At 44.1% G+C, this 27,821-nt stretch overlaps 1 protein-coding gene across 1 annotated transcript; it reads right to left on the bottom strand.

Moving 5' to 3' along the window:
- Window positions 1-508: 508 nt before the first annotated feature.
- On the bottom strand, window positions 509-27,751 carry LOC149980709 (mitochondrial 2-oxoglutarate/malate carrier protein). The gene is made up of 7 exons (XM_090183306.1): window positions 24,055-27,751; window positions 18,851-19,003; window positions 14,818-15,024; window positions 13,887-13,977; window positions 7,332-7,422; window positions 6,368-6,519; window positions 509-1,049 (listed from the first exon to the last, which is right to left on the bottom strand). The coding sequence occupies exons 1-7, from the start codon at window positions 24,120-24,122 to the stop codon at window positions 897-899; spliced, it is 915 nt and encodes a 304-aa protein (XP_090039432.1). The 5' UTR covers window positions 24,123-27,751; the 3' UTR covers window positions 509-896.
- Window positions 27,752-27,821: the final 70 nt, after the last annotated feature.

The following is a 27,821-nucleotide window of genomic DNA, read 5'->3' as shown; positions in this document are numbered from 1 at the left end:
GATCCTATATCATGACATCCTATATCATGACATCGTATATCATGACATCCTATATCATGAGATCCTATATCATGAGATCCTTATGAACTAACTCAGTAAATTATTTTAAATTGTTTCATGTCTCGTTGATATTTTTGTTCAGAGTCGGTTTAAAGAACTACTCCTTTTTAAATCATTTTTAAGAAATCAGAGTAAAAGCAGGTGTGAGTTGGTTCTAGTCTTTCCAGCAATTATCTGATGTTAAAATCACTGATGAATCCATCCACCAATCTGCTAGATCAGCTGTTCCCAACCTCGGTCCTCAGGACCCCAAGAGGTGCACGTTTTGGTTTTTGCCCTCGCACTACACAGCTGATTCAACTACTCATCAAGCTTTGATCATTTGAAATCAGCTGTGTAGTGTTAAGGCAAAACCCAAACCTGAGGACAGAGCGCGGAAAAAGCTGATATAGGAGATTCTGAAAATTGTTATCAACAGCAGGTGAAATAAACAAAAAACAAAACCTTGTTTTTCAGAAAGAAATCAGTTTTTAATCTGTTTGTCATCATCAAGGTTTTCCAGCCAGCCATCTGTCCCATAGTGGGGGGAGGGGACGACTGTACTAAGTGTCAATATGCCCTGTGCAGGGGGGGGGGGCTGAGATGGTACATTCTGAGGTTCTGAGTCCTTCAGTAAAAATAACAGAACATACACAATGGGGTCAGGTCACATGACAGGGGTTAAAGGTCACTCACATGACACATGAGGGAGTGTCTGTCCGTGTGTATAGTGTGCACCTGCTTCAGTGAGTGTGTGTGTGTGTGTGTGTGAGTGTGTGTTGCTCCGGGGTGAAGTTTCCCGTAGGTGCAGAACTAAGATCAGCTTCCCTTCCTCCCAATCCTTACATCTCCTGTCTCTAATCCAGGAAGTAGACTTTATAAGCCTTGTTCATCTGTTCCAGGAAGATGAATGTGAGGACGGTGTGAGGTCCCAGCCTGGCGTAGTATGGAGTGAAACCCTTCCACAGTGAGAAGAACCCTTCATTACGGATCACCCTCGCCAACACGTCCTGTAGGGGGAGACAGAGAGAAACCCTTAATTAAGGATCACCCTGGTCAGGACGTCCTGTAGGGGGAGACCGACAGAAACCCTTCATTAAGGATCACCCTCGCCAACACGTCCTGTAGGGGGAGACAGAGAGAAACCCTTCATTAAGGATCACCCTGGTCAGGACGTCCTGTAGGGGGAGACAGAGAGAAACCCTTCATTAAGGATCACCCTGGTCAGGACGTCCTGTAGGGGGAGACAGAGAGAAACCCTTCATTAAGGATCACCCTGGTCAGGACGTCCTGTAGGGGGAGACAGAGAGAAACCCTTCATTAAGGATCACCCTGGTCAGGACGTCCTGTAGGGGGAGACCGACAGAAACCCTTCATTAAGGATCACCCTCGCTAACACGTCCTGTAGGGGGAGACAGAGAGAAACCCTTCATTAAGGATCACCCTGGTCAGGACGTCCTGTAGGGGGAGACAGAGAGAAGAACCCTTCATTAAGGATCACCCTGGTCAGGACGTCCTGTAGGGGGAGACAGAGAGAAGAACCCTTCATTAAGGATCACCCTGGTCAGGACGTCCTGTAGGGGGAGACAGAGAGAAGAACCCTTCATTAAGGATCACCCTGGTCAGAACGTCCTGAAGGGGGAGACAGAGAGAAACTCTTCATTACGGATCACCCTGGTCAGGACGTCCAGGGAGACACGGCAGGGGTGGTTGTTTACAGTAACTTTTGTTGTAATATCCCAAACAGAGGTGACAGTTTGACCAATAAGGATTCAGCTTGAAGGGAAAGATCCAAATTGGCGGGTGCGAAAGGCCCGTTCTATTGGGCCGGGATCAAGGCCCGTCCTATTGGGCCGGGATTAAGGCCATGTTTGACACGTTCGTCCACCGGACCTTCCCAGGATTGGTGTGTTTAGGGACTCAGTACTCACCAGGCCGTCATTATATACAGTACCAGTCGTTTGGACACGCCTACTCATTCAAGAGTTTCTACATTTGTACTATTTTATATATTCTGGAATAATAGTGAAGACGTCAAAACTATGAAATAGAATATGGAGTCATGTAGTAACCAAAAAGCGTTAAACCAATCCAAATTTTATATTTGAGATTCTTCAAAAGTAGTCACTCTTTACCTTGATAACAGCTTTCAACACTCCAGATTCTTGAGGTAGTCACCTAGAATGCATTTCAATTAACAGGTGTGCCTTCTTAAAAGTTAATTTGTGGAATTTCTTTCCTTCTGAATGCGTTTGAGCCAATCAGTTGTGTTGTGACAAGGTAGGGGTGGTATACAGAAGATGGTCTTTTACCAAATACTAAGTCCATATTATGGCAAGAACAGCTCAAATAAGCAAAGAGAAACGACAGTCCATCATTACTTTAAGACATGAAGGTCAGTCCATCATTACTTTAAGACATGAAGGTCAGTCAATCCGGAAAATGTCAAGTGCAGTCACAAAAAGTGCTATGATGAAACTGTCTCTCATGAGGACCGCCACAGGAAAGGAGGACCCAGAGTTACCTCTGCTGCAGAGGATAAGTTCATTAGAGTTACCTGGCTCTCATGAGGACCGCCACAGGAAAGGAAGACCCAGAGTTACCTCTGCTGCAGAGGATAAGTTCATTAGAGTAAACTGGCTCTCATGAGGACCGCCACAGGAAAGGAGGACCCAGAGTTACCTCTGCTGCAGAGGATCAGTTCATTAGAGTTAACTGGCTCTCATGAGGACCGCCACAGGAAAGGAAGACCCAGAGTTACCTCTGCTGCAGAGGATAAGTTCATTAGAGTTAACTGTCTCTCATGAGGACCGCCACAGGAAAGGAAGACCCAGAGTTACCTCTGCTGCAGAGGATAAGTTCATTAGAGTTAACTGGCTCTCATGAGGACCGCCTCAGGAAAGGAAGACCCAGAGTTACCTCTGCTGCAGAGGATAAGTTCATTAGAGTTAACTGTCTCTCATGAGGACCGCCACAGGAAAGGAAGACCCAGAGTTACCTCTGCTGCAGAGGATAAGTTCATTAGAGTTAACTGGCTCTCATGAGGACCGCCACAGGAAAGGAAGACCCAGAGTTACCTCTGCTGCAGAGGATAAGTTCATTAGAGTTAACTGGCTCTCATGAGGACCGCCACAGGAAAGGAAGACCCAGAGTTACCTCTGCTGCAGAGGATAAGTTCATTAGAGTTAACTGGCTCTCATGAGGACCGCCACAGGAAAGGAAGACCCAGAGTTACCTCTGCTGCAGAGGATAAGTTCATTAGAGTTAACTGGCTCTCATGAGGACCGCCACAGGAAAGGAAGACCCAGAGTTACCTCTGCTGCAGAGGATAAGTTCATTAGAGTTAACTGTCTCTCATGAGGACCGCCACAGGAAAGGAAGACCCAGAGTTACCTCTGCTGCAGAGGATAAGTTCATTAGAGTTAACTGGCTCTCATGAGGACCGCCACAGGAAAGGAAGACCCAGAGTTACCTCTGCTGCAGAGGATAAGTTCATTAGAGTTAACTGGCTCTCATGAGGACCGCCACAGGAAAGGAAGACCCAGAGTTACCTCTGCTGCAGAGGATAAGTTCATTAGAGTAAACTGTCTCTCATGAGGACCGCCACAGGAAAGGAAGACCCAGAGTTACCTCTGCTGCAGAGGATAAGTTCATTAGAGTTAACTGGCTCTCATGAGGACCGCCACAGGAAAGGAAGACCCAGAGTTACCTCTGCTGCAGAGGATAAGTTCATTAGAGTTAACTGGCTCTCATGAGGACCGCCACAGGAAAGGAGGACCCAGAGTTACCTCTGCTGCAGAGGATCAGTTCATTAGAGTTAACTGGCTCTCATGAGGACCGCCACAGGAAAGGAAGACCCAGAGTTACCTCTGCTGCAGAGGATACGTTCATTAGAGTTAACTGGCTCTCATGAGGACCGCCACAGGAAAGGAAGACCCAGAGTTACCTCTGCTGCAGAGGATAAGTTCATTAGAGTTAACTGGCTCTCATGAGGACCGCCACAGGAAAGGAAGACCCAGAGTTACCTCTGCTGCAGAGGATAAGTTCATTAGAGTTAACTGGCTCTCATGAGGACCGCCACAGGAAAGGAAGACCCAGAGTTACCTCTGCTGCAGAGGATAAGTTCATTAGAGTTAACTGGCTCTCATGAGGACCGCCACAGGAAAGGAAGACCCAGAGTTACCTCTGCTGCAGAGGATAAGTTCATTAGAGTTAACTGGCTCTCATGAGGACCGCCACAGGAAAGGAAGACCCAGAGTTACCTCTGCTGCAGAGGATCAGTTCATTAGAGTTAACTGGCTCTCATGAGGACCGCCACAGGAAAGGAAGACCCAGAGTTACCTCTGCTGCAGAGGATAAGTTCATTACAGTTAACTGGCTCTCATGAGGACCGCCACAGGAAAGGAAGACCCAGAGTTACCTCTGCTGCAGAGGATAAGTTCATTAGAGTTAACTGGCTCTCATGAGGACCGCCACAGGAAAGGAAGACCCAGAGTTACCTCTGCTGCAGAGGATCAGTTCATTACAGTTAACTGGCTCTCATGAGGACCGCCACAGGAAAGGAAGACCCAGAGTTACCTCTGCTGCAGAGGATAAGTTCATTAGAGTTAACTGGCTCTCATGAGGACCGCCACAGGAAAGGAAGACCCAGAGTTACCTCTGCTGCAGAGGATCAGTTCATTAGAGTTAACTGGCTCTCATGAGGACCGCCACAGGAAAGGAAGACCCAGAGTTACCTCTGCTGCAGAGGATAAGTTCATTACAGTTAACTGCACCTCAGGTTGCAGCCCAAATGCTTCACAGAGTTCAAGTAACAGACACCATCTACTGTTCAGAGGAGACTGCATGAATCAGGCCTTCATGGTTTTGCTGCAAAGAAACCACTACTAAAGGACACCAAGATGAGACTTGCTTGGGCCAAGAAACACAAGCAATGGACATTAGACCGGTGGAAATCTGTCCTTCGGTCTGATGATTCCAAATTTGAGATGTTTGGTTCCGACGCAGAGTAGGTGAACAGATGATCTCCGCATGTGTGGTTCCCACTGTGAAGCATGGAGGAGGTGGTGTGATGGTGCTTTGCTGGTGACATTGATTTATTTAGAATTCAAGGCACACTTAACCTGCATGACTACCACAGCATTCTGTAGCGATACACCATCCCATCTGGTTTGCTCTTAGTGGGACTATCATTTGTTTTTCAACAGGACAATGACTCAACTCACCTCCAAGCTGTGTAAGGGATTTATGACCAAGAAGGAGAGTGATGGAGTGCTGCATCAGATGACCTGGCCTCCACAATCATCCGACCTCAACCCAATTGAGATGCTTTGGAATGAGTTGGACTGCAGAGTGAAGGAAAAGCAGCCAACAAGTGCTCAGCATATGTGGGAACTCCTTCAAGACGGTTGGAAAAGCATTCCAGGTGAAGCTGGTTGAGAGAATGCCAAGTGTGTGCAAAGCTGTCATCAAGGCAAAGGGTGGCTACTTTGAAGAATCTCAAATATATTTTGATTTGTTTAATACTTTTTTGGTTACACCATGATTCCATGTGTGTTATTTCATAGTTTTTATGTCTTCACTATTATTCTAGTAGTCAAAATAAAAACCATGGAATGAGTAGGTGTCAAAACTTTGGACTGGTGCTGAATATGACTAATATATATTATCTTATATATGAAGTGATAATGCCCGAGAAGTTGGTGTTTGGAGGATATATTGCCAATGTTGTTAGCCCCGAGACAAAGTCCGCTTCACTTTTCTACAGTGGGTTACCAACATATTACCAACATATTCAAATAATGGACGTTTTCATTGGAGAAGTTATTTTGAAGAATTTATTCATACTATTTCATCCAGTTGGTCTTTCGTTCTGTTGGGTCGGTGGCCAGAGACGTGACCCAAGTCGTTCAGGCTTTTTGTTCTGGCCCATTGTTGACTCCAACGCTTCTCACAGTTGTGTCAAGTTGTCTGGATGTCCTTTGGGTGGTGGACCGTTGTTGATACAGACAGGAAACTGTTGAGTGTGAAAAACCCAGCAGCGCTGCAGTTCTTGACACAAACCTGGAACCTACTACCATACCCCGTTCAAAGGCAGTTAAATATTTTGTCTTGCCCATTCACCCTTCGAATGGCACACACACAATCTAATGTCCATAAAAATCCTTCTTTAACCCCGTCTCCTCCCCTTCATCTACACTGACTGAAGTGGATTTAATAAGTGGCCTCAATAAGGGATCATAGATTTCACCTGGATTCACCTGGTCAGTCTGTCATGGAAAGAGCAGCTGTTCTTAATTAATGTTTACTCAGTGTAGTTATAACTTACCAGGCCATTCTTAAACTCTGGTTTTCCATCTATCATTCTCATGTTCTGAATCCTGGTCTTGACGATGTCGACGGGCATGGACGCTGCCGTGGTTACCAGGCCACTGATCATACTGGCACAGAAATGGAGGAAGATACCGTCCACAAAATACCCTGGGGGGGAAGAGAAGTTATTCAAAATGAATGGATTGCTGTAGGAACCACACCCTAACCCATCTAGGGGAACCACACCCTAACCCATCTAGGAGAACCACACCCTAATCCATCTAGGAGAACCACACCCTAACCCATCTAGGAGAACCACACCCTAACCCATCTAGGAGAACCACACCCTAACCCATCTAGGAGAACCACACCCTAACCCATCTAGGGGAACTACACCCTAACCCATCTAGGGGAACCACACCCTAACCCACCTAGGAGAAACCACACCCTAACCCACCTAGGAGAAACCACACCCTAACCCATCTAGGAAAACCACACCCTAACCCATCTAGGAGAAACACACCCTAACCCACCTAGGAGAAACACACCCTAACCCACCTAGGAAAACCACACCCTAACCCATCTAGGAAAACCACACCCTAACCCATCTAGGAGAACCACACCCTAACCCATCTAGGAGAACCACACCCTAACCCATCTAGGGGAACCACACCCTAACCCATCTAGGGGAACCACACCCTAAGCCATCTAGGGGAACCACACCCTAAGCCATCTAGGGGAACCACACCCTAAGCCATCTAGGGGAACCACACCCTAACCCATCTAGGGGAACCACACCCTAACCCATCTAGGGGAACCACACCCTAACCCATCTAGGGGAACCACACCCTAACCCATCTAGGGGAACACACCCTAATCCATATTTTAGAAGAGAAAGGAGTTCTCCTAACCTGCTATATAACTAAACCATCGGTTGTTGGGGACTTGGAAGAGGGTTAGAATTAGAGGTTAGGGGTTACCTGTCTCTATAAGAGCCTGTTTGCTCTGAGAGTAGGAGGCCAGCTGGGCAGCGTTGACCACTACAGCGCGGGCCATGGTGGGAATACACCCCTGGAGGAACACACACACGGTTATTGTTTTTGTTAAGCTCAGCAGTCTCTCAGAGGTCTGTACTGGAAAATAATATCAGTGGTACAGTGGTAGTATAGTAGCAGTGGTATGGTGGTAGTATAGTAGCAGTGGTATAGTGGTAGTATAGTAGCAATGGTATGGTGGTAGTATAGTAGCAATGGTATAGTGGTAGTATAGTAGCAGTGGTAGTATAGTAGCAGTGGCAGTATAGTAGCAGTGGTATGGTGGTAGTATAGTAGCAGTGGTATGGTGGTAGTATAGTAGCAGTGGCAGTATAGTAGCAGTATAGTAGCAGTGGTATGGTGGTAGTATCGTAGCAGTGGTATAGTGGTAGTATAGTAGCAGTGGTATGGTGGTAGTATAGTAGCAGTGGTATAGCGGTAGTATAGTAGCAATGGTATAGTGGTAGTATAGTAGCAGTGGTAGTATAGTAGCAGTGGTATGGTGGCAGTATACTAGCAGTGGTAGTATAGTAACAGCGGCATAGTGGTAGTATAGTAGCAGTGGTAGTATAGTAACAGTGGCATAGTGGTAGTATAGTAGCAGTGGTATAGTGGTAGTATAGTAGCAGTGGCATAGTGGTAGTATAGTAGCAGTGGTAGTAGAGTAGCAGTGGTATGGTGGTGGCACAGTGGTAGTATAGTAGCAGTGGCATAGTGGTAGTATAGTAGCAGTGGCATAGTGGTAGTATAGTAGCAGTGGCATAGTGGTAGTATAGTAGCAGTGGTAGTATAGTGGCAGTGGTATGGTGGTAGTATAGTAGCAGTGGCATAGTGGTAGTATAGTAGCAGTGGCATAGTAACAGTGGCTTAGTGGTAGTATAGTAGCAGTGGTAGTAGAGTAGCAGTGGTATAGTGGTGGCATAGTGGTAGTATTGTACCAGTGGTAGTATAGTGGCGGTGGTATAGTGGTAGTATAGTAGCAGTGGTAGTATAGTAACAGTGGCATAGTGGTAGTATAGTAGCAGTGGCATAGTGGTAGTACAGTAGCAGTGGTAGTATAGTATAGTAGCAGTGGTAGTATAGTAACAGTGGCATATTGGTAGTATAGTAGCAGTGGTAGTAGAGTAGCAGTGGTATAGTGGTGGCATAGTGGTAGTATTGTACCAGTGGTAGTACAGTAACAGTGGTGTGGTGGTAGTATAGTAGCAGTGGTAGTATAGTAGCAGTGGTATAGTGGTAGTATAGTAGCAGTGGCATAGTGGCAGTATAGTAGCAGTGGTAGTATAGTAACAGTGGCATAGTGGTAGTATAGTAACAGTGGTAGTATAGTAGCAGTGGTATAGCGGTAGTATAGTAGCAGTGGTATAGTGGTAGTATAGTGACAGCGGTAGTATAGTAGCAGTGGCAGTATAGTAACAGTGGTAGTATAGTAACAGTGGTAGTATAGTAACAGTGGTAGTATAGTAACAGTGGCATAGTGGTAGTATAGTAACAGTGGTAGAATAGTAACCGTGGTAGTATAGTGGCAGTGGTATATTGGTAGCATAGTAGCAGTGGTAGCATAGTAGCAGTTGTAGTAGAGTAGCAGTTGTAGTATAGTAGCAGTAGTATAGCAGTAGTATAGTAGCAGTGGTAGTATAGTAACAGTGGTATAGTGGTAGTATAGTAGCAGTGGTAGCATAGTAGCAGTTGTAGTAGAGTAGCAGTTGTAGTATAGTAGCAGTAGTATAGCAGTAGTATAGTAGCAGTGGTAGTATAGTAACAGTGGTATAGTGGTAGTATAGTAGCAGCGGTATAGTGGTAGTATAGTAGCAGCGGTATAGTGGTAGTATAGTAGCAGTGGTAGTATAGTGACAGCGGTATGGTGGTAGTATAGTAACAGTGGTATGGTGGTAGTATAGTAGCAGTGGCGGAGAGTATATTCATTTGTAGTATAGTAATAGTATATTTCTTAGTAATATAGTATATGTATTAATAGTAAAGTAATAGTAGTGTATTCATTAGTAGTGTAGTATATGCATTAGTAGTATAGAAATAGTATAGTAGTGTAGAAATAGTAGATTAGTAGTATAGAAATAGTATAGTAGGCATGTAGAAATAGTATAGTAGTAGTGTAGAAATAGTATAGTAGTAGTATAGAAATAGTATAGTAGTAGTGTAGAAATAGTATAGTAGTAGTATAGAAATAGTATAGTAGGCATGTAGAAATAGTATAGTAGTCATGTAGAAATAGTATAGTAGTCATGTAGAAATAGTATAGTAGTCATGTAGAAATAGTATAGTAGTCATGTAGAAATAGTATAGTAGTAGTATAGAAATAGTATATTAGTTTATAGAAATGGTATATTAGTTTATAGAAATGGTATATTAGTAGTAGTGTAGAAATAGTATAGTAGTAGTATAGAAATAGTATATTAGTTTATAGAAATAGTATATTAGTTTATAGAAATAGTATATTAGTTTATAGAAATGGTATATTAGTAGTAGTGTAGAAATAGTATAGTAGTAGTATAGAAATAGTATATTAGTTTATAGAAATAGTATATTAGTTTATAGAAATAGTATATTAGTTTATAGAAATGGTATATTAGTAGTAGTGTAGAAATAGTATAGTAGTAGTATAGAAATAGTATATTAGTTTATAGAAATGGTATATTAGTAGTAGTGTAGAAATAGTATAGTAGTAGTGTAGAAATAGTATAGTAGTAGTGTTGTAATAGTATCTTACCCTCCATAGTGCAGTGACCCCCTCTTTAGTGATGCTGTAGTATAGTAGTAGGTGTATAGTAGTTCTATAGTAGTAGTAGAGTAGTAGTAGTAATATAGTAGTAATAGTATCTTACCCCCATAGTGTGGTGACCCCCTCTTTAGTGATGCTGTAGTATAGTAGTAGGTGTATAGTAGTTCTATAGTAGTAGTAGAGTAGTAGTAGTTATATAGTAGTAATAGTATCTTACCCCCATAGTGCAGTGACCCCCTCTTTAGTGATGCTATAGTATAGTAGTAGACATAGCAGTAGTAGTAGAGTAGTTGTGTAGTAGTAGAAATATAGTAGTAATAGTATCTTACCCCCCATAGTGTGGTGACCCCCTCTTTAGTGATGCTGTAGTCTAGTAGTAGGTGTATAGTAGTTCTATAGTAGTAGTAGTAGAGTAGTAGTAGTAATATAGTAGTAATAGTATCTTACCCTCCATAGTGTGGTGACCCCCTCTTTAGTGATGCTATAGTATAGTAGTAGACGTAGCAGTAGTAGTAGAGTAGTTGTGTAGTAGTAGTAGTAGTAATATAGTAGTAATAGTATCTTACCCCCCATACCCCCCCAACGCTCCCTAAAACACTTCTGTGAGCAGGCCTTTCTAATCGACCTGGCCCGGGTATCCTGGAAGGACATTGACCTCATCCCGTCAGTTGAGGATGCCTGGTCTTTCTTTAAAAGTAACTTCCTCACCATTTTAGATAAGCATGCTCCGTTCAAAAAATGCAGAACTAAGAACAGATACAGCCCTTGGTTCACTCCAGACCTGACTGCCCTCGACCAGCACAAAAACATCCTGTGGCGGACTGCACTAACATCGAATAGTCCCCACGATATGCAACTGTTCAGGGAAGTCAGGAACCAATACACACAGTCAGTCAGGAAAGCTAAAGCCAACTTCTTCAGGCAGAAGTTTGCATCCTGTAGCTCCAACTCCAAAAAGTTCTGGGACACTGTGAAGTCCATGGAGAACAAGAGCACCTCCTCCCAGCTGCCCACTGCACTGAGGCTAGGTAACACGGTCACCACCGATAAATCCATGATTATCGAAAACTTCAACAAGCATTTCTCAACGGCTGGCCATGCCTTCCGCCTGGCTACTCCAACCTCGGCCAACAGCTCCCCCCCCCCCGCAGCTACTCGCCCAAGCCTCTCCAGGTTCTCCTTTACCCAAATCCAGATAGCAGATGTTCTGAAAGAGCTGCAAAACCTGGACCCGTACAAATCAGCTGGGCTTGACAATCTGGACCCTCTATTCCTGAAACTATCCGCCGCCATTGTCGCAACCCCTATTACCAGCCTGTTCAACCTCTCTTTCATATCGTCTGAGATCCCCAAGGATTGGAAAGCTGCCGCAGTCATCCCCCTCTTCAAAGGGGGCGACACCCTGGACCCAAACTGTTACAGACCTATATCCATCCTGCCCTGCCTATCTAAGGTCTTCGAAAGCCAAGTCAACAAACAGGTCACTGACCATCTTGAATCCCACCGTACCTTCTCCGCTGTGCAATCTGGTTTCCGAGCCGGTCACGGGTGTACCTCAGCCACGCTCAAGGTACTAAACGATATCATAACCGCCATCGATAAAAGACAGTACTGTGCAGCCGTCTTCATAGACCTTGCCAAGGCTTTCGACTCTGTCAATCACCGTATTCTTATCGGCAGACTCAGTAGCCTCGGTTTTTCGGATGACTGCCTTGCCTGGTTCACCAATTACTTTGCAGACAGAGTTCAGTGTGTCAAATCGGAGGGCATGCTGTCCGGTCCTCTGGCAGTCTCTATGGGGGTGCCACAGGGTTCAATTCTCGGGCCGACTCTTTTCTCTGTATATATCAATGATGTTTCTCATGCTGCGGGCGATTCCCTGATCCACCTCTACGCAGACGACACCATTCTATATACTTCCGGCCCGTCCTTGGACACTGTGCTATCTAACCTCCAAACGAGCTTCAATGCCATACAGCACTCCTTCCGTGGCCTCCAACTGCTCTTAAACGCTAGTAAAACCAAATGCATGCTTTTCAACCGTTCGCTGCCTGCACCCGCACGCCTGACCAGCATCACCACCCTGGATGGTTCCGACCTTGAATATGTGGACATCTATAAGTACCTAGGTGTCTGGCTAGACTCTAAACTCTCCTTCCAGACCCATATCAAACATCTCCAATCGAAAATCAAATCAAGAGTCGGCTTTCTATTCCGTAACAAAGCCTCCTTCACTCACGCCGCCAAACTTACCCTAGTAAAACTGACTATCCTACCGATCCTCGACTTCGGCGATGTCATCTACAAAATTGCTTCCAACACTCTACTCAGCAAACTGGATGCAGTTTATCACAGTGCCATCCGTTTTGTCACTAAAGCACCTTATACCACCCACCACTGCGACTTGTATGCTCTAGTCGGCTGGCCCTCGCTACATATTCGTCGCCAGACCCACTGGCTCCAGGTCATCTACAAGTCCATGCTAGGTAAAGCTCCGCCTTATCTCAGTTCACTGGTTACGATGGCAATACCCATCGGTAGCACGCGCTCCAGCAGGTGTATCTCACTGATCATCCCTAAAGCCAACACCTCATTTGGCCGCCTTTCGTTCCAGTTCTCTGCTGCCTGTGACTGGAACGAATTGCAAAAATCGCTGAAGTTGGAGACTTTTATCTCCCTCACCAACTTCAAACATCTGCTATCTGAGCAGCTAACCGATCGCTGCAGCTGTACATAGTCTATTGGTAAATAGCCCACCCATTTTCACCTACCTCATCCCCATACTGTTTTTATTTATTTATTTTTCTGCTCTTTTGCACACCAATATCTCTACATAACCATCTGATCATTTATCACTCCAGTGTTAATCTGCATAATTGTAATTATTTGCCTACCTCCTCATGCCTTTTGCACACAATGTATATAGACTCCCCTTTTTTCTACTGTGTTATTGACTTGTTAATTGTTTACTCCATGTGTAACTCTGTGTTGTCTGTTCATACTGCTATGCTTTATCTTGGCCAGGTCGCAGTTGTAAATGAGAACTTGTTCTCAACTAGCCTACCTGGTTAAATAAAGGTGAAATAAATAAAAAAATTAAAATAGTGTGGTGACCTCCTCTTTAGTGATGCTGTAGTATAGTAGTAGGTGTATAGTAGTTCTATAGTAGTAGTAATATAGTAGTAATAGTATCTTACCCTCCATAGTGTGGTGACCCCCTCTTTAGTGATGCTGTAGTATAGTAGTAGGTGTATAGTAGTTCTATAGTAGTAGTAGAGTAGTAGTAGTAATATAGTAGTAATAGTATCTTACCCCCATAGTGTGGTGACCCCCTCTTTAGTGATGCTGTAGTATAGTAGTAGGTGTATAGTAGTTCTATAGTAGTAGTAGTAGAGTAGTAGTAGTAATATAGTAGTAATAGTATCTTACCCCCATAGTGTGGTGACCCCCTCTTTAGTGATGCTGTAGTATAGTAGTAGGTGTATAGTAGTTCTATAGTAGTAGTAGAGTAGTAGTAGTAATATAGTAGTAATAGTATCTTACCCCCATAGTGTGGTGACCTCCTCTTTAGTGATGCTGTAGTATAGTAGTAGGTGTATAGTAGTTCTATAGTAGTAGTAATATAGTAGTAATAGTATCTTACCCCCCATAGTGTGGTGACCTCCTCTTTAGTGATGCTGTAGTATAGTAGTAGGTGTATAGTAGTTCTATAGTAGTAGTAGTAGAGTAGTAGTAGTTATATAGTAGTAATAGTATCTTACCCTCCATAGTGTGGTGACCCCCTCTTCTTTAGTGATTCTGGCCAGAGCATTGAACACATTAGAATACCCTCTCTTCTGGTCTGCAGGGAGACTGGGGGAGAGAAAGAGAGCGAGGGAGGGAGGGAGGGAGAGAAAGAGAGCGAGGGAGGGAGGGAGAGAAAGAGAGCGAGGGAGGGAGGGAGAGAAAGAGAGCGAGGGAGGGAGGGAGAGAAAGAGAGCGAGGGAGGGAGGGAGAGAAAGAGAGCGAGGGAGGGAGGGAGAGAGAGAGAGCGAGGGAGAGAGAGCGCGAGGGAGGGAGGGAGGGAGGGAGAGAGAGAGCGAGGGAGAGAGCGAGGGAGGGAGGGAGAGAGAGAAAGAGAGCGAGGGAGGGAGGGAGAGAGAGAAAGAGAGCGAGGGAGGGAAATTACACAATTAAACATAATTTAACTCCTGTTACCACTGTTCATCTTCTGTCTCACACCCTCCCCCCGTCCGTCAGCGGTCACCCTCCCTCCCTCCCTCTCACCGTCCGTCAGCGGTCACACTCCCTCTCACCGTCTGTCAGCGTTCACCCTCCCTCTCTCCCTCTCACCATCCGTCAGCGGTCACCCTCCCTCTCTCCCTCTCACCGTCCGTCAGCGTTCACCCTCCCTCTCTCCCTCTCACCGTCCGTCAGCGGTCACCCTCCCTCTCACCGTCCGTGGTCACCCTCTCCCTCCCTCCCTCTCACCGTCCGTGGTCACCCTCCCTCCCACCCTCCGTCTCACCGTCCGTGGTCACCCTCCCTCCCACCCTCCCTCTCACCGTCCATCAGCGGTCACCCTCCCTCTCACCGTCCATCAGCGGTCAACCTCCCTCCCACCCTCCCTCTCACCGTCCATCAGCGGTCACCCTCCCTCCCACCCTCCCTCTCACCGTCCATCAGCGGTCACCCTCCCTCCCACCCTCTCACCGTCCGTCAGCAGTCATCCTGATCAAGGCGACTTCAGCAGGTGTTCCTACGAAGGCTCCGGTTGCTCCAGCCGTCATACCAATCAGAGCCTTCATGAGGAAGTTGGGCGGGGTCCCGTCCTGTCCCGTCATCTTCTCAAACAACACTGTGTAGATACCTAACCTCGTTGTGGTGTAGGTAGCCTGGCGGAGTAGACCTGCTGACAGACTGGAAACAACAACATGATGTAGATACCTAACCCACACCATGTTGGTAGTCTGGTGGAACAGACCTGCTGACAGACTGGAAACAACAACATGATGTAGATACCTAACCCACACCATGTTGGTAGTCTGGTGGAACAGACCTGCTGACAGACTGGAAACAACAACATGATGTAGATACCTAACCCACACCATGTTGGTAGTCTGTGGAACAGACCTGCTGACAGACTGGAAACAACAACATGATGTAGATACCTAACCCACACCATGTTGGTAGCCTGGTGGACTGAATTAGTATAATAGTAGAGTAGTGTTATCATAAAATTATTAGTAGAATTGTAACAGTATAGAAATATTGGATGATAACTTGTTTTGAACTAGGACAGAGGAATTTATAACAGACTTTTTCCAGACATAATTTGGGTAAAGGAGATCCCCTGATTGTATGGGATACTTTTAAAATGTGCCTTTAGAAGCCATGCAATTCAATACTCATCTCTAAAACACCATTAGGTGTCCATGTAAACAAAGGAAAATGAAGGACGAAGAGTACACATACATTTGAAGTCTGTAGTTTACATACACTTAGGTTGGAATCATTAAAACTTGTTTTTCAACCACTCCACAAAATTCTTGTTAAAACCTCTTTGGGCTAGGAGGCAGTATTTTGACGTCTGGATGAAAATCGTGCCCAAAGTAAACTGCCTGTTACTCAGGCCCAGAAGCTAGGATATGCATATTATTAGTAGGTTTGGATAGAAAACTCTAAAGTTTCCAAAACTGTTCAAATAATGTCTGTGAATATAACAGAACCGATATGGCAGGCAAAAACCTGAGGGAAATCCATCCAGGAAGTGCCATTATGTTTTTCCATTGAAAGTCTATCCACCATATAAAGGGATATGACCCAGATTGCATTCCATATGGCTTCCACTAGATGTCGACAGTCTTTAGACATTGTTTCAGGCTTTTACTCTGAAAAATGTGGGAGATACAGAACTTTCAATCAGTGGCCAGTAGATGCTGTCCCCTACCCTAGTGAAGTTAACAAACTATAGTTTTGGCAAGTCGGTTAGGACACCTACTTTGTGCATGACAAGTAATTTTTCCAAAAACTGTTTACAGACAGATTATTTCACTTTATCCCAATTCCAGTGGGTCAGAAGTTTACATACACTAAGTTGACTATGGCTTTAAACAGCTTGGAAAATTCCAGAAAATGTCAGGGCTTTAGAAGATTCTGTTAGGCTAATTAACATAATTTGAGTCAATTGGAGGTGTACCTGTGGATGTATTTCAAGGCCTACCTTCAAACTCAGTGCCTCTTTGCTTGACATCATGGGAAAATCAAAAGAAATCAGCCAAACGCCTGATGGTACCACGTTCATCTGTACAAACAATAGTAGGCAAGTATAAACACCATGGGACTACGCAGCCCTCATACCGCTCAGGAAGGAGATGTGTTCTGTCTCCTAGAGATGAATGTACTTTGATGTGAAAAGTGCAAATCAATCCCAGGACAACAGCAAAGAACCTTGTGAAGATGCTGGAGGAAACAGGTACAAAAATATCTATATCCACAGTAAAACTAAGTCCTATATCGACATAAGCTGAAAGGCCGCTCAGCAAGGAAGATGCACCTGCTCCAAAACCACCATAAAAAAGCCAGACTACGGTTTGCAACTGCACATGGAGACAAAGATCATACTTTTTGGAGAAATGTTCTCGTCTGATGAAACAAAATTAGAACTGTTTGGCCATAATGACCATCGTCATGTTTGGAGGAAAAAGGGGGATGCTTGCAAGACGAAGAACACCACTCCAACCGTGAAGCACAGGGGTGGCAGCATCATGTTGTGGGGGTGCTTTGCTGCAGGAGGGACTGGTGCACTTCACAAAATAGATGGCATCATGAGGAAAGGAAATGTATGTGGATATATTGAAGCAACATCTCAAGACATCAGCCAGAAATTTAAAGCTTGGTCGCAAATGGGTCTTCCAAATGGATAATGACCCCAAGCATACTTCCAAAGTTGTGGCAAAATGGCTTAAGGACAACAAAATCAATGTATTGTGAGTGGCCACCTCAATTCTATAGAAAATGTGTGGGCAGAACTGAAAAAGCATGTGTGAACAAGGAGGCCAACAAACCTGACTCAGTTACACCAGCTTTGTCAGGAGGAATGGGCAAAAATTCACCCAACTTATTGTGGGAAGCTTGTGGAAGGCTCCCCGAAACGTTTGACCCAAGTTAAACAATTTAAAAGGCAATGCTACCAAATACGAATTGAGTGTATGTAAACTACTGACCCACTGGGAATGTGATGAAAGAAATAAAAGCTGAAATAAATCATTCTCTCTACTATTATTCTGACATTTCACATTCTTAAAATAAAGTGGTGATCCTAACTGACCCACAATTCCCTAAACAATATTTTGAAAGAGGAAGCAAAGTACTTTAAGCATATGTTTTCGTTTCAGTCTCCTCCATCTCCACTAAACGAAGCTAATTGTCTGGATTTTTTTCTATCAATAATGGAAAATTAACAGCTGTACATAAAGACTCCGGTGAAGGCGAGGAAGGAACTTCTTGATGCAAGGAGGGAGGGTGACCACGGACGGTGAGAGGGAGGGTGACTAGGAAATCTCCAGGGCTGAATGGTTGTTGATCTACTCAGAGGACCGTTATTAGCATGTTTGAACCACTCCAACAAAAAATGGTAAATTATCAGATAACAAGAAGGTCTGATTTCATTATTACTGAAACGGGATCTAAGTGGTAAATATAAAGATCATTAAAAAACATGGAGGCCCTTTACACTCTAGTGATCAAAAAATTATAGTAAAACAAATAGCGCATAGAATTAAACAAGTATTGTTGGGTATTATTCAGACAGCTTTTTTACATGGACGATACATTGGAGATAATATAATTTATTGGAGATAGTAAGTACTGGAAACAATAGAACACTATGAAAAATCTGGGAAACCAGGCCTGGTATTCATAGCTGATTTAGAAAAGGCTTTTGATCAAGTATGACTGGAATTTATATATAAATGCCTGGAATATTTCAATTTAGGAGAGTCTCTTATACAATGGGTTAAAGTTATGTATAGTAAACCCCAGGTGTAAAATAGTAAATAATGCCTACTTCTCAGAAAGTATTCAACTGTCAAGAGGAGTAAAACAAGGTTGTCCCCTATCAGCATATCTATTTATTATGACCACAGAAATGTTAGCTATTAAAATCAGATCCAACAATAAGCAAGGGATTAGAAATCCAGGGTTTAAAAACAGATGTCATTGTACTCGATGATTCATGTTGTTTTCATTTAAATCCACAATGTGAATCCCTCCACTGACTCATAGAGGATCTAGATACTTTTAGAATGTGAATCCCTCCATGACCTCATAGAGGATCTACATACTTTTAGAATGTGAATCCCTCCATGACCTCATAGAGGATCTAGATACTTTTAGAATGTGAATCCCTCCATGACCTCATAGAGGATCTAGATACTTTTAGAATCTGAATCCCTCCACAGCCTCATAGAGGATCTAGATACTAAGTATTAAGTAGTATTAGCAGCATAGCAACAGTATGGTAAGTAGTATTAGTAGTACAGTAATGGTATAGTAGTAGTATATAATAGCATAGTAACAGTATGGTAAGTAGTATTAGTAGTACAGTAATGGTATAGTAGTAGTATATAATAGCATAGTAACAGTATGGTAAGTAGTATTAGTAGTACAGTAATGGTATAGTAGTTGAATATAATAGCATAGTAACAGTATGGTAAGTAGTATATAATAGCATAGTAGTACTAACCCAGTGTAGATGCCTCCTAGTCCTTCATTCTTCAGTATAGATGCCAGAGCATGGAAGCTGGTCTTGTATTCGCGGGCCTTTCCTCCCTGACCACTCAGCTGCATCCTGTTCTTCACTAGATCTAGAGGCTGGACGAACACTGTCGCTCCCATCCTGGAGAAGGGGGGAGGGACACAGAGAGAGAATCCATCTGTTATCTCATAGTTTTTATGTCTTCTACAATGTAGAAAATAACAAAAAATAAAAACCCTTGAATGAGTAGGTGTGTCCAAACTACTGACCATTGCTGTATAGATCAATGTTTTATCTAGATGTGTTGTATATTGACAGGTACTGTATGTATGTATGTATGTATGTATAGTGGGGCAAAAAAGTATTTAGTCAGCCACCAATTGTGCAAGTTCTCCCACTTAAAAAGATGAGGCCTGTAATTTTCATCATAGGTACACTTCAACTATGACAGACAAAATGAAGAAAAAAAAATCCAGAAAATCACATTGTAGCATTTTTTATGAATTTATTTGCAAATTATGGTGGAAAATAAGTATTTGGTCACCTACAAACAAGCAAGATGTCTGGCTCTCACAGACCTGTAACTTCTTCTTTAAGAGGCTCCTCTGTCCTCCACTCGTTACCTGTATTAATGGCACCTGTTTGAACTTGTTATCAGTATAAAAGACACCTGTCCACAACCTCAAACAGTCACACTCCAAACTCCACTATGGCCAAGACCAAAGAGCTGTCAAAGGACACCAGAAACAAAATTGTAGACCTGCACCAGGCTGGGAAGACTGAATCTGCAATAGGTAAGCAGCTTGGTTTGAAGAAATCAACTGTGGGAGCAATTATTAGGAAATGGAAGACATACAAGACCACTGATAATCTCCCTCGATCTGGGGCTCCACGCAAGATCTCACCCGTGGGGTCAAAATTATCACAAGAACGGTGAGCAAAAATCCCAGAACCACACGGGGGGACCTAGTGAATGACCTGCAGAGAGCTGGGACCAAAGTAACAAAGCCTACCATCAGTAACACACTACGCCGCCAGGGACTCAAATCCTGCAGTGCCAGACGTGTTCCCCTGCTTAAGCCAGTACATGTTCAGGCCCGTCTGAAGTTTGCTAGAGAGCATTTGGATGATCCAGAAGAAGATTGGGAGAATGTGATATGGTCAGATGAAACCAAAATATAACTTTTTGGTAAAAAAAAAAAACTCTACTCGTCGTGTTTGGAGGACAAAGAATGCTGAGTTGCATCCAAAGAACACCATACCTACTGTGAAGCATGGGGGTGGAAACATCATGCTTTGGGGCTGTTTTTCTGCAAAGGGACCAGGACGACTGATCCGTGTAAAGGAAAGAATGAATGGGGCCATGTATTGTGAGATTTTGAGTGAAAATCTCCTTCCATCAGCAAGGGCATTGAAGATGAAACGTGGCTGGGTCTTTCAGCATGACAATGATCCCAAACACACCGCCCGGGCAACGAAGGAGTGGCTTCGTAAGAAGCATTTCAAGATCCTGGAGTGGCCTAGTCAGTCTCCAGATCTCAACCCCATAGAAAATCTTTGGAGGGAGTTGAAAGTCCGTGATGCCCAGCAACAGCCCCAAAACATCACTGCTCTAGAGGAGATCTGCATGGAGGAATGGGCCAAAATACCAGCAACAGTCTGAAAACCTTGTGAAGACTTACAGAAAACATTTGACCTCTGTCATTGCCAACAAAGGGTATATAACAAAGTATTGAGATAAACGTTTGTTATTGACCAAATACTTATTTTCCACCATAATTTGGAAATAAATTCATTAAAAATCCTGTGATTTTCTGGATGTTTTTTCTCACTTTCTCTGTCATAGTTGAAGTGTACCTATGATGAAAATGACATGTCTCTCATCTTTTTAAGTGGGAGAACTTGCACAATTGGTGGCTGACTAAATACTTTTTTGCCCCACTGTATGTATATAAATGAGTATGTGTGTCCAGACTATTGACTGGTACTGCAGACAGACGTCGTTTTATCTGGATTTGAACAATAACCTAAAACAAAAGGCCAAATATACACTGGAGTTGCTAACCAAGACGACATTAAATGTTCCTGAGGCCGACTTACAGTTTGGACTTAAATCTGCTTTTAAATCTGTAAAGATTTGAAAATTGCTGTATAGCCATGATCCCCAACACCTTGACAGAGCTTGAAGAATATATATATATTTTTAAAGGATCAAATACAGTCTTGTACAATCCAGATGTGAAAAGCTCTTATAGACTTATTACTCAAGAAGACTCACAGCTCTTAGACTTATTACTCAAGAAGTGCTCACAGCACTCAGACTCAAAAAGACTCACAGCTCTGACTCAAAGACTCACAGCTCTTATAGACTGACTCAAAAAGACTCACAGCTCTTATAGACTGACTCAAAAAGACACAGCTCTCAGACTCAAAGACTCACAGCTCTTATAGACTTACTCAAGAAGACTCACAGCACTCAGACTCAAAAAGACTCACAGCTCTGACTCAAAAAGACTCACAGCTCTGACTCAAAAAGACTCACAGCTCTGACTCAAAAAGACTCACAGCTCTGACTCAAAAAGACTCACAGCTCTCAGACTCAAAAAGACTCACAGCTCTGACTCAAAAAGACTCACAGCTCTGACTCAAAAAGACTCACAGCTCTCAGACTCAAAAAGACTCACAGCTCTCAGACTCAAAAAGACTCACAGCTCTCAGACTCAAAGACTCACAGCTCTCAGACTCAAAGACTCACAGCTCTGACTCAAAAAGACTCACAGCTCTTAGACTCAAAAAGACTCACAGCTCTCAGACTCAAAAAGACTCACAGCTCTTATAGACTTACTCAAAAAGACTCACAGCTCTCAGACTCAAAGACTCACAGCTCTTATAGACTCAAAAAGACTCACAGCTCTCAGACTCAAAGACTCACAGCTCTTATAGACTCAAAAAGACTCACAGCTCTTAGACTCAAAAAGACTCACAGCTCTCAGACTCAAAAAGACTCACAGCTCTTATAGACTTACTCAAAAAGACTCACAGCTCTCAGACTCAAAGACTCACAGCTCTTATAGACTCAAAAAGACTCACAGCTCTCAGACTCAAAAAGACTCACAGCTCTTATAGACTCAAAGACTCACAGCTCTTATAGACTCAAAGACTCACAGCTCTTATAGACTCAAAGACTCACAGCTCTCAGACTCAAAGACTCACAGCTGTCATCGAGGCCAGAGGTGATTCTAACATGTATTGACTCATGGAGCTGAATACTTATGCGACAACTATATTTTAACTTTATTTTTTTATTAAACAATCCTTTAAAAAATATTCCACTTTGACAGAGCATTTTGTGCAGATTGTTGATGGAAAATTACAATTTAATCCACTTGGTTAAACAATAAAATGTGAAGAAAGCATTGGGGTCTGAAAACTTTGGCAAGGCACTGTAGTCTTCAAGTTGGAATCCATTGCGGTGAAACTGCCACATCCGTTTGTGATATTACAACAACAAAGACAACTTCAAACAAACACTATTTAAGAGTAGAAGAGCAGAGAAAAGCAGAGAAGAAGAGCAGAGAAGAGCAGAGAAGAACAGCAGAGTAGAACAGCAGATATCAGCTCTGCATGCGTGCGAGGAGACATAAGGGCCTTCAGTGTTATGCCCACAGCACAGCCAGAAATACACCAACATCACCATATACAGCCAACCCACTGTCATCACACCACTACAGTACGGGTACTCCCACTATACTGAGAAGAGACCATTCTGAATAGCACCCTCCTCTACTAGCAGTAAAGCCAATATGACCCTCTCTACACTGATAGCGCACTTGGTGTAAACTCTACCTCAAACACCCTTTTGATAGATCAGAGGCTATACTTGACAGGCTAGGGTCCCAGGTCTCTCTCTCTGAGAGAACAGGCTAGGGTCCCAGGTCTCTCTCTCTCTGAGAGAACAGGCTAGGGTCCCAGGTCTCTCTCTCTGAGAGAACAGGCTAGGGTCCCATGTCTCTCTCTCTCTGAGAGAACAGGATAGGGTCCCAGGTCTCTCTCTCTGAGAGAACAGGCTAGGGTCCCATGTCTCTCTCTCTCTGAGAGAACAGGCTAGGGTCCCAGGTCTCTCTCTCTCTGAGAGAACAGGCTAGGGTCCCAGGTCTCTCTCTCTCTGAGAGAACAGGCTAGGGTCCCAGGTCTCTCTCTCTGAGAGAACAGGCTAGGGTCCCAGGTCTCTCTCTCTCTGAGAGAACAGGCTAGGGTCCCAGGTCTCTCTCTCTCTGAGAGAACAGGCTAGGGTCCCAGGTCTCTCTCTCTGAGAGAACAGGCTAGGGTCCCATGTCTCTCTCTCTGAGAGAACAGGGTAGGTTAACAGGCCTATATCTGGGAGGGTATTTGTATTTATTAGGGTAAGGGGCTGAGGGAATTTCTTTGTCTTTGAGGTCTTGACATTTAATAAGACTGGAACAGTACGTGCATGACTGATAGGCGACACATTCAGACAGTCATCCTATTCATGTTGGGACTATTCTGCAGAAACTGGCTGATACATAAACTCACCCTGTAGGCTTCATTTTTATAAGGATGAGCGAACATAAGACACGTAACACGTAGTACGCAGACAGAGCAACATAAGACAAGTAACACGTAGTACGCAGACAGAGCAACATAAGACTAGTAACACGTAGTACGCAGAGAGAGCAACATAAGACTAGTAACACGTAGTACGCAGACAGAGCAATAGCACAAAAAGAAACTAAACAAAAGACATAAACGCAACAGTGTTTCCACACCTCACAAGCTACAGACAGCATGGAAAGCGGCAACACACAGCTAGGGGTTATGTTGGTGGTCATAGAGCGTGAACGTAACCGGAGGCATCGACATACAGTTGTCTGGGCCTAACTAGCGGTCAGTGCGTCTGTGGACAGACCCAAATGTCAATGCGTGTGTGCGAAGGTTGACGCCATTATGCTGGGATAGTAACATCTACCGGGCTGTCAACATGCACCGGAAACACACACGAGCTTATCACTTAATGATTACATTAATTCATTACTAAACACATGTTATTCTCGGTTTCTAACTCCCTCTCTAATTTAGTATGCTGTGCCCCTGACCGGTAACCGAGCACCGCTGTCAGCGGGGCTGCTGTGTGAGTGTGACCGCTGAGAGCGGCCTGTAGCCCGGGTACCTACCCTGCCAGTCCCCCAAAGAGGAACTTAATGGCCTTGGGAGAGGTCTTCGGTTTGGAAGCTTCCGCCATTTTCTCTTTGGCTCTTTTCAAACCGGACGACAGTCCCTCGGTAAAGGCCCTGATTCTGGTCGACGCTTTACCTCTAGCGATGGAGCAAGGTGACACACGGGGGCGCGCACGCACAGACGAAGGGGAAGTAGGTGGACCAATGGGGAAGGACGAAGTGGATGACAGAGAACGAGCACGCTGGGGTTTTAATAAAACTTCGTAGTTGAAAATAAACTTCCAATGTAATTAAGAGATCAAATATATTAGATCTGTCGACAACAAATATTTATTCTTCATCCAGTTGTTTCAAGAATGAATGATCAAATAGGACACTACAAGACAGAGTCACAGGGGACAGTTGAGTATCTTAGCACCATTAGAATATCTTTGATAAAGACCTCGCCTGTCAAACCAATCAGTGGATAGAAAAGACGGGCTTTGGTGCTGTCACGGTACAAAACGTAAACAGGGACGAAACACTCCGACGGACTAGAGAAATGACTTGGGAGTCTACGTTATTGGTTTATCTTGTTAGAGGGCGGGATCTGAAGTTCTGCCGCGTTCAAGTGCTATTGGAAACTTCGCAACTTCCCGAGTTAAACAGAACATATGTTATTTGTGTAGAGCTATCTATTGATTGATTCTCATACTTCTCAAGAGGGAAATTCAGCATCATCTTTCACCGATGATTTAGAAAGTCAGACGGGAAGATTGCGGAAGCTGGTGTTCTGTTTGAAACAGATGGCGTATCGAGTGGAGATGAGAAGGATTGGTTTTCGGTGGTGAATATAAGGACACAAAATAAATAATGTGGTAGTGGACTCTAGTAAATCCAATATAAATTCGGTTTATATTTTGGTCGGAGTGAGGGTTTTGAATCAATGTTGTTACCTCGGAGATCCGTTTGAATTGTGTATGAAAATCGTGTATGTATTGGATGCGGTGGCATCGGTGAGAGTAACGAGGAAGTGAGCTTGTTATGGTTTTCTGTGTATCCGTGAAACGGAAGGAGCGTACTCTGCGCCTCAATAAAATATCGGATTGGAATGTGTCGTGTGGATCTTCGAAGCAGCACACCTTTTAAGGGGTTTATCTCTGGGGTGGCGCTAAAAGTCAATGCCAAGGAAATGGTTGGTGCACACCGATTGGTCGATGGATCCTTTAATTTGTTTTTTTGAAGAAGAGTCTCTCCCTTCACACATGTGCTTGGGTTCTGTGATATAAATTGCCAGCAGATCCAACTCGCTTTCTTAAAGTTGCACTAGGATCAGAACACATTCTTGTGTAGATTATAGGTGGCTAAAAGCTCCACTCCGTCAACCGATGTGCGTGCATGTGCAAGGGCGGAGTCTGTTTTATTGAGGCAGCTTGCACTTTTGTCCACATCGTTGTTGCGTTCCACCCAGAATAGAAAGTCGCCTTGTGTGGTTTATATCCACTAGGGGGCTGGAGGAGCCAGAGTAGCTTACCAAGCAAGAGCATGCATGGACCAACTGGCAAGTGTCTTCACTGACATATTCAACCTCTCCCTGACCGAGTCTGTAATACCTACATTTTTCAAGCAGACCACCATAGTCCCTGTGCCCAAGGAAGCGAAGGTAACCTGCCTAAATGATTACCGCCCCGTAGCACTCACGTCGGTAGCCATGGAGTGCTTTGAAAGGCTGGTCATGGCTCACATCAACACCATCATCCCGAAAACTCTAGACCCACTCCAATTCGAAATCCACCCCAACAGGGGCTCCCAAGTGGCACAGCAGTCTAAGCCACTGCATCTCGGTGCTAGAGGCACCACCTCAGACCCTGGTTCGAATCCAGGCTGTATCACAACTGACCGCTATTGGGAGTCCCATAGGGCGGCACACAATTGGCCCAGTGTCGACCGGGTTTGGCAAGTTAGGACATCATTGTAAATAAGAATTTGTTCTTAACTGACTTGCCTGGTTAAATAATGTTTTTGTTTTTTTAAACCGATGATGCCATTTCTATTGCACTCCACACTGCCATTTCCCACCTGGACAAAAGGAACACCTATGTGAGAATACAGCTCAGCGTTCAACACCATAGTGCCCTCAAAGCTCATCACTAAGCTAAGGACCCTGGGACTAAACACCTCTCTCTGCAACTGGATCCTGGACTTCCTGACGGGCCGCCCCCAGGTGGTGAGGGTAGGTAACAACCAAACTGCCATGCTGATCCTCAATACTAGATCCCCTCAGGGGTGCTTTGTTGACGACACAACTATGGTGGGTCTGATCACCGACAACAATGAGACAGCCTATAGGGAGGAGGTCAGAGAACTGGCAGTGTTGTGCCAGAACAACAACCTCCCCATCAAAGTGATTAAGACGAAGGAGCTGATCGTGGACTACAGGATAAGGAGGAACAGGCCCCCATTAACACTACGGGCTGTAGTGAAGCGGGTCGAGAGTTTCAAGGTCCTTGGTGTCCACATCACTAACAAGCTATCGTGGTCCAAACACATCAAGAAAGTCGTGAAAAAGGGCACGACAAAACCTTTTTCCTTTCAGGAGACTGAAAAGATTTGGCATGGGTCTCCAGATCCTCAACACGTTCTACAGCTGCACCATCGAGAGCATCCAGACCGGTTGCATCACCGCCTGGTACGACAACTGCTCAGCATCTGACCATAAGGCACTACAGAGGGTAGTGCGCACGGCCCAGTACATCACTGGGGCCAAGCTTCCTGCCATCCAGGAACTACAGTGGCAAGAAAAAAATATGTGAACCCTTTGGATTTACCTGGATTTCTGCATAAATTGGTCATCAAAATTGATCTGATCTTCATCAAGTCACAACAGACAAACACAGTGTGCTTAAACTAATAACACACAAATTATTGTATTTTTCTTGTCTATATTGAATACATAATTTAAACATTCACAGTGTAGGTTGGATAAAGTATGTGAACCCCTAGGCTAATGACTTCTCCAAAAGCTAATTGGAGTCGAGAGTCAGCTAACCTGGAGTCCAATCAATGAGACGAGTTTGGAGATGTTGGTTCGAGCTGCCCTGCCCAATAAAAAATACTCACATTTGAATTTGCTATTAACAAGAAGCATTTCCTGATGTGAACCATGCCTCGAACAAAAAGCTGGAAAGGGTTACAAAGTATCTCTAAAAGCCTCGACGTTCATCAGTCCACGGTAAGACAAATTGTCTATAAATGGAGAAAGTTCAGCACTGTTGCTACTCTCCCTAGGAGTGGCCGTCCTGCAAAGATGACTGCAAGAGCACAGCGCAGAATGCTCAGTGAGGTTAAGAAGAATCCTAGAGTGTCAGTTAAAGACTTATAGAAATTTTGAGTTGAGTTGTTTGCAAGGAACACACAACACTATTTGTAGAGAAACAAAAGGCACAGCAACATCAAAACCTCATCCCAACTCCAGAGTCTGGTGGAGGGAGCATCATGGTTTAGGGCTGCTTTGCTGCCTCAAGGCCTGGACAGCTTGCTATCATCGATTGAAAAACAAATTCCAAAGTTTATTAAGACATTTTGCAGGAGAATGTAAGGAGAACCTGTATGCCAATTGAAGCTCAACAGAAGATGGGTGATGCAACAAGACAACAGAATGGCTTCAACAGAAGAAAATACGCCTTCTGGAGTGGCCCAGTTAGAGTCCTGACCCCAACCCGATTGAGATGCTGTGGCATGACCTCGAGAGAGGAGTTAACACCAGACAACCCAAGAATATTGCT

Source organism: Oncorhynchus mykiss, chromosome 9 (assembly GCF_057628025.1).
Source record: "Oncorhynchus mykiss isolate SJ-2025 chromosome 9, ASM5762802v1, whole genome shotgun sequence".
Lineage (NCBI taxonomy): Eukaryota > Metazoa > Chordata > Actinopteri > Salmoniformes > Salmonidae > Oncorhynchus > Oncorhynchus mykiss.
The sequence above is the reverse complement of the archived record's forward strand: the minus strand, read 5'-3'. Positions and strand labels throughout refer to the sequence as shown.

Bases quoted from the DNA above. Each gene is read 5' to 3' on its own strand.
- LOC149980709 (XM_090183306.1), bottom strand. From the start codon at position 24,122: ATGGCGGAAGCTTCCAAACCGAAGACCTCTCCCAAGGCCATTAAGTTC. The intron at 19,004-24,054 runs GTAGGTACCCGG...CCCCTTCTCCAG, and splicing joins CTCTTTGGGGGACTGGCAGG to GATGGGAGCGACAGTGTTCG. The intron at 6,520-7,331 runs GTAACCCCTAAC...CTTCCCCCCCAG, and splicing joins ACAGGCTCTTATAGAGACAG to GGTATTTTGTGGACGGTATC.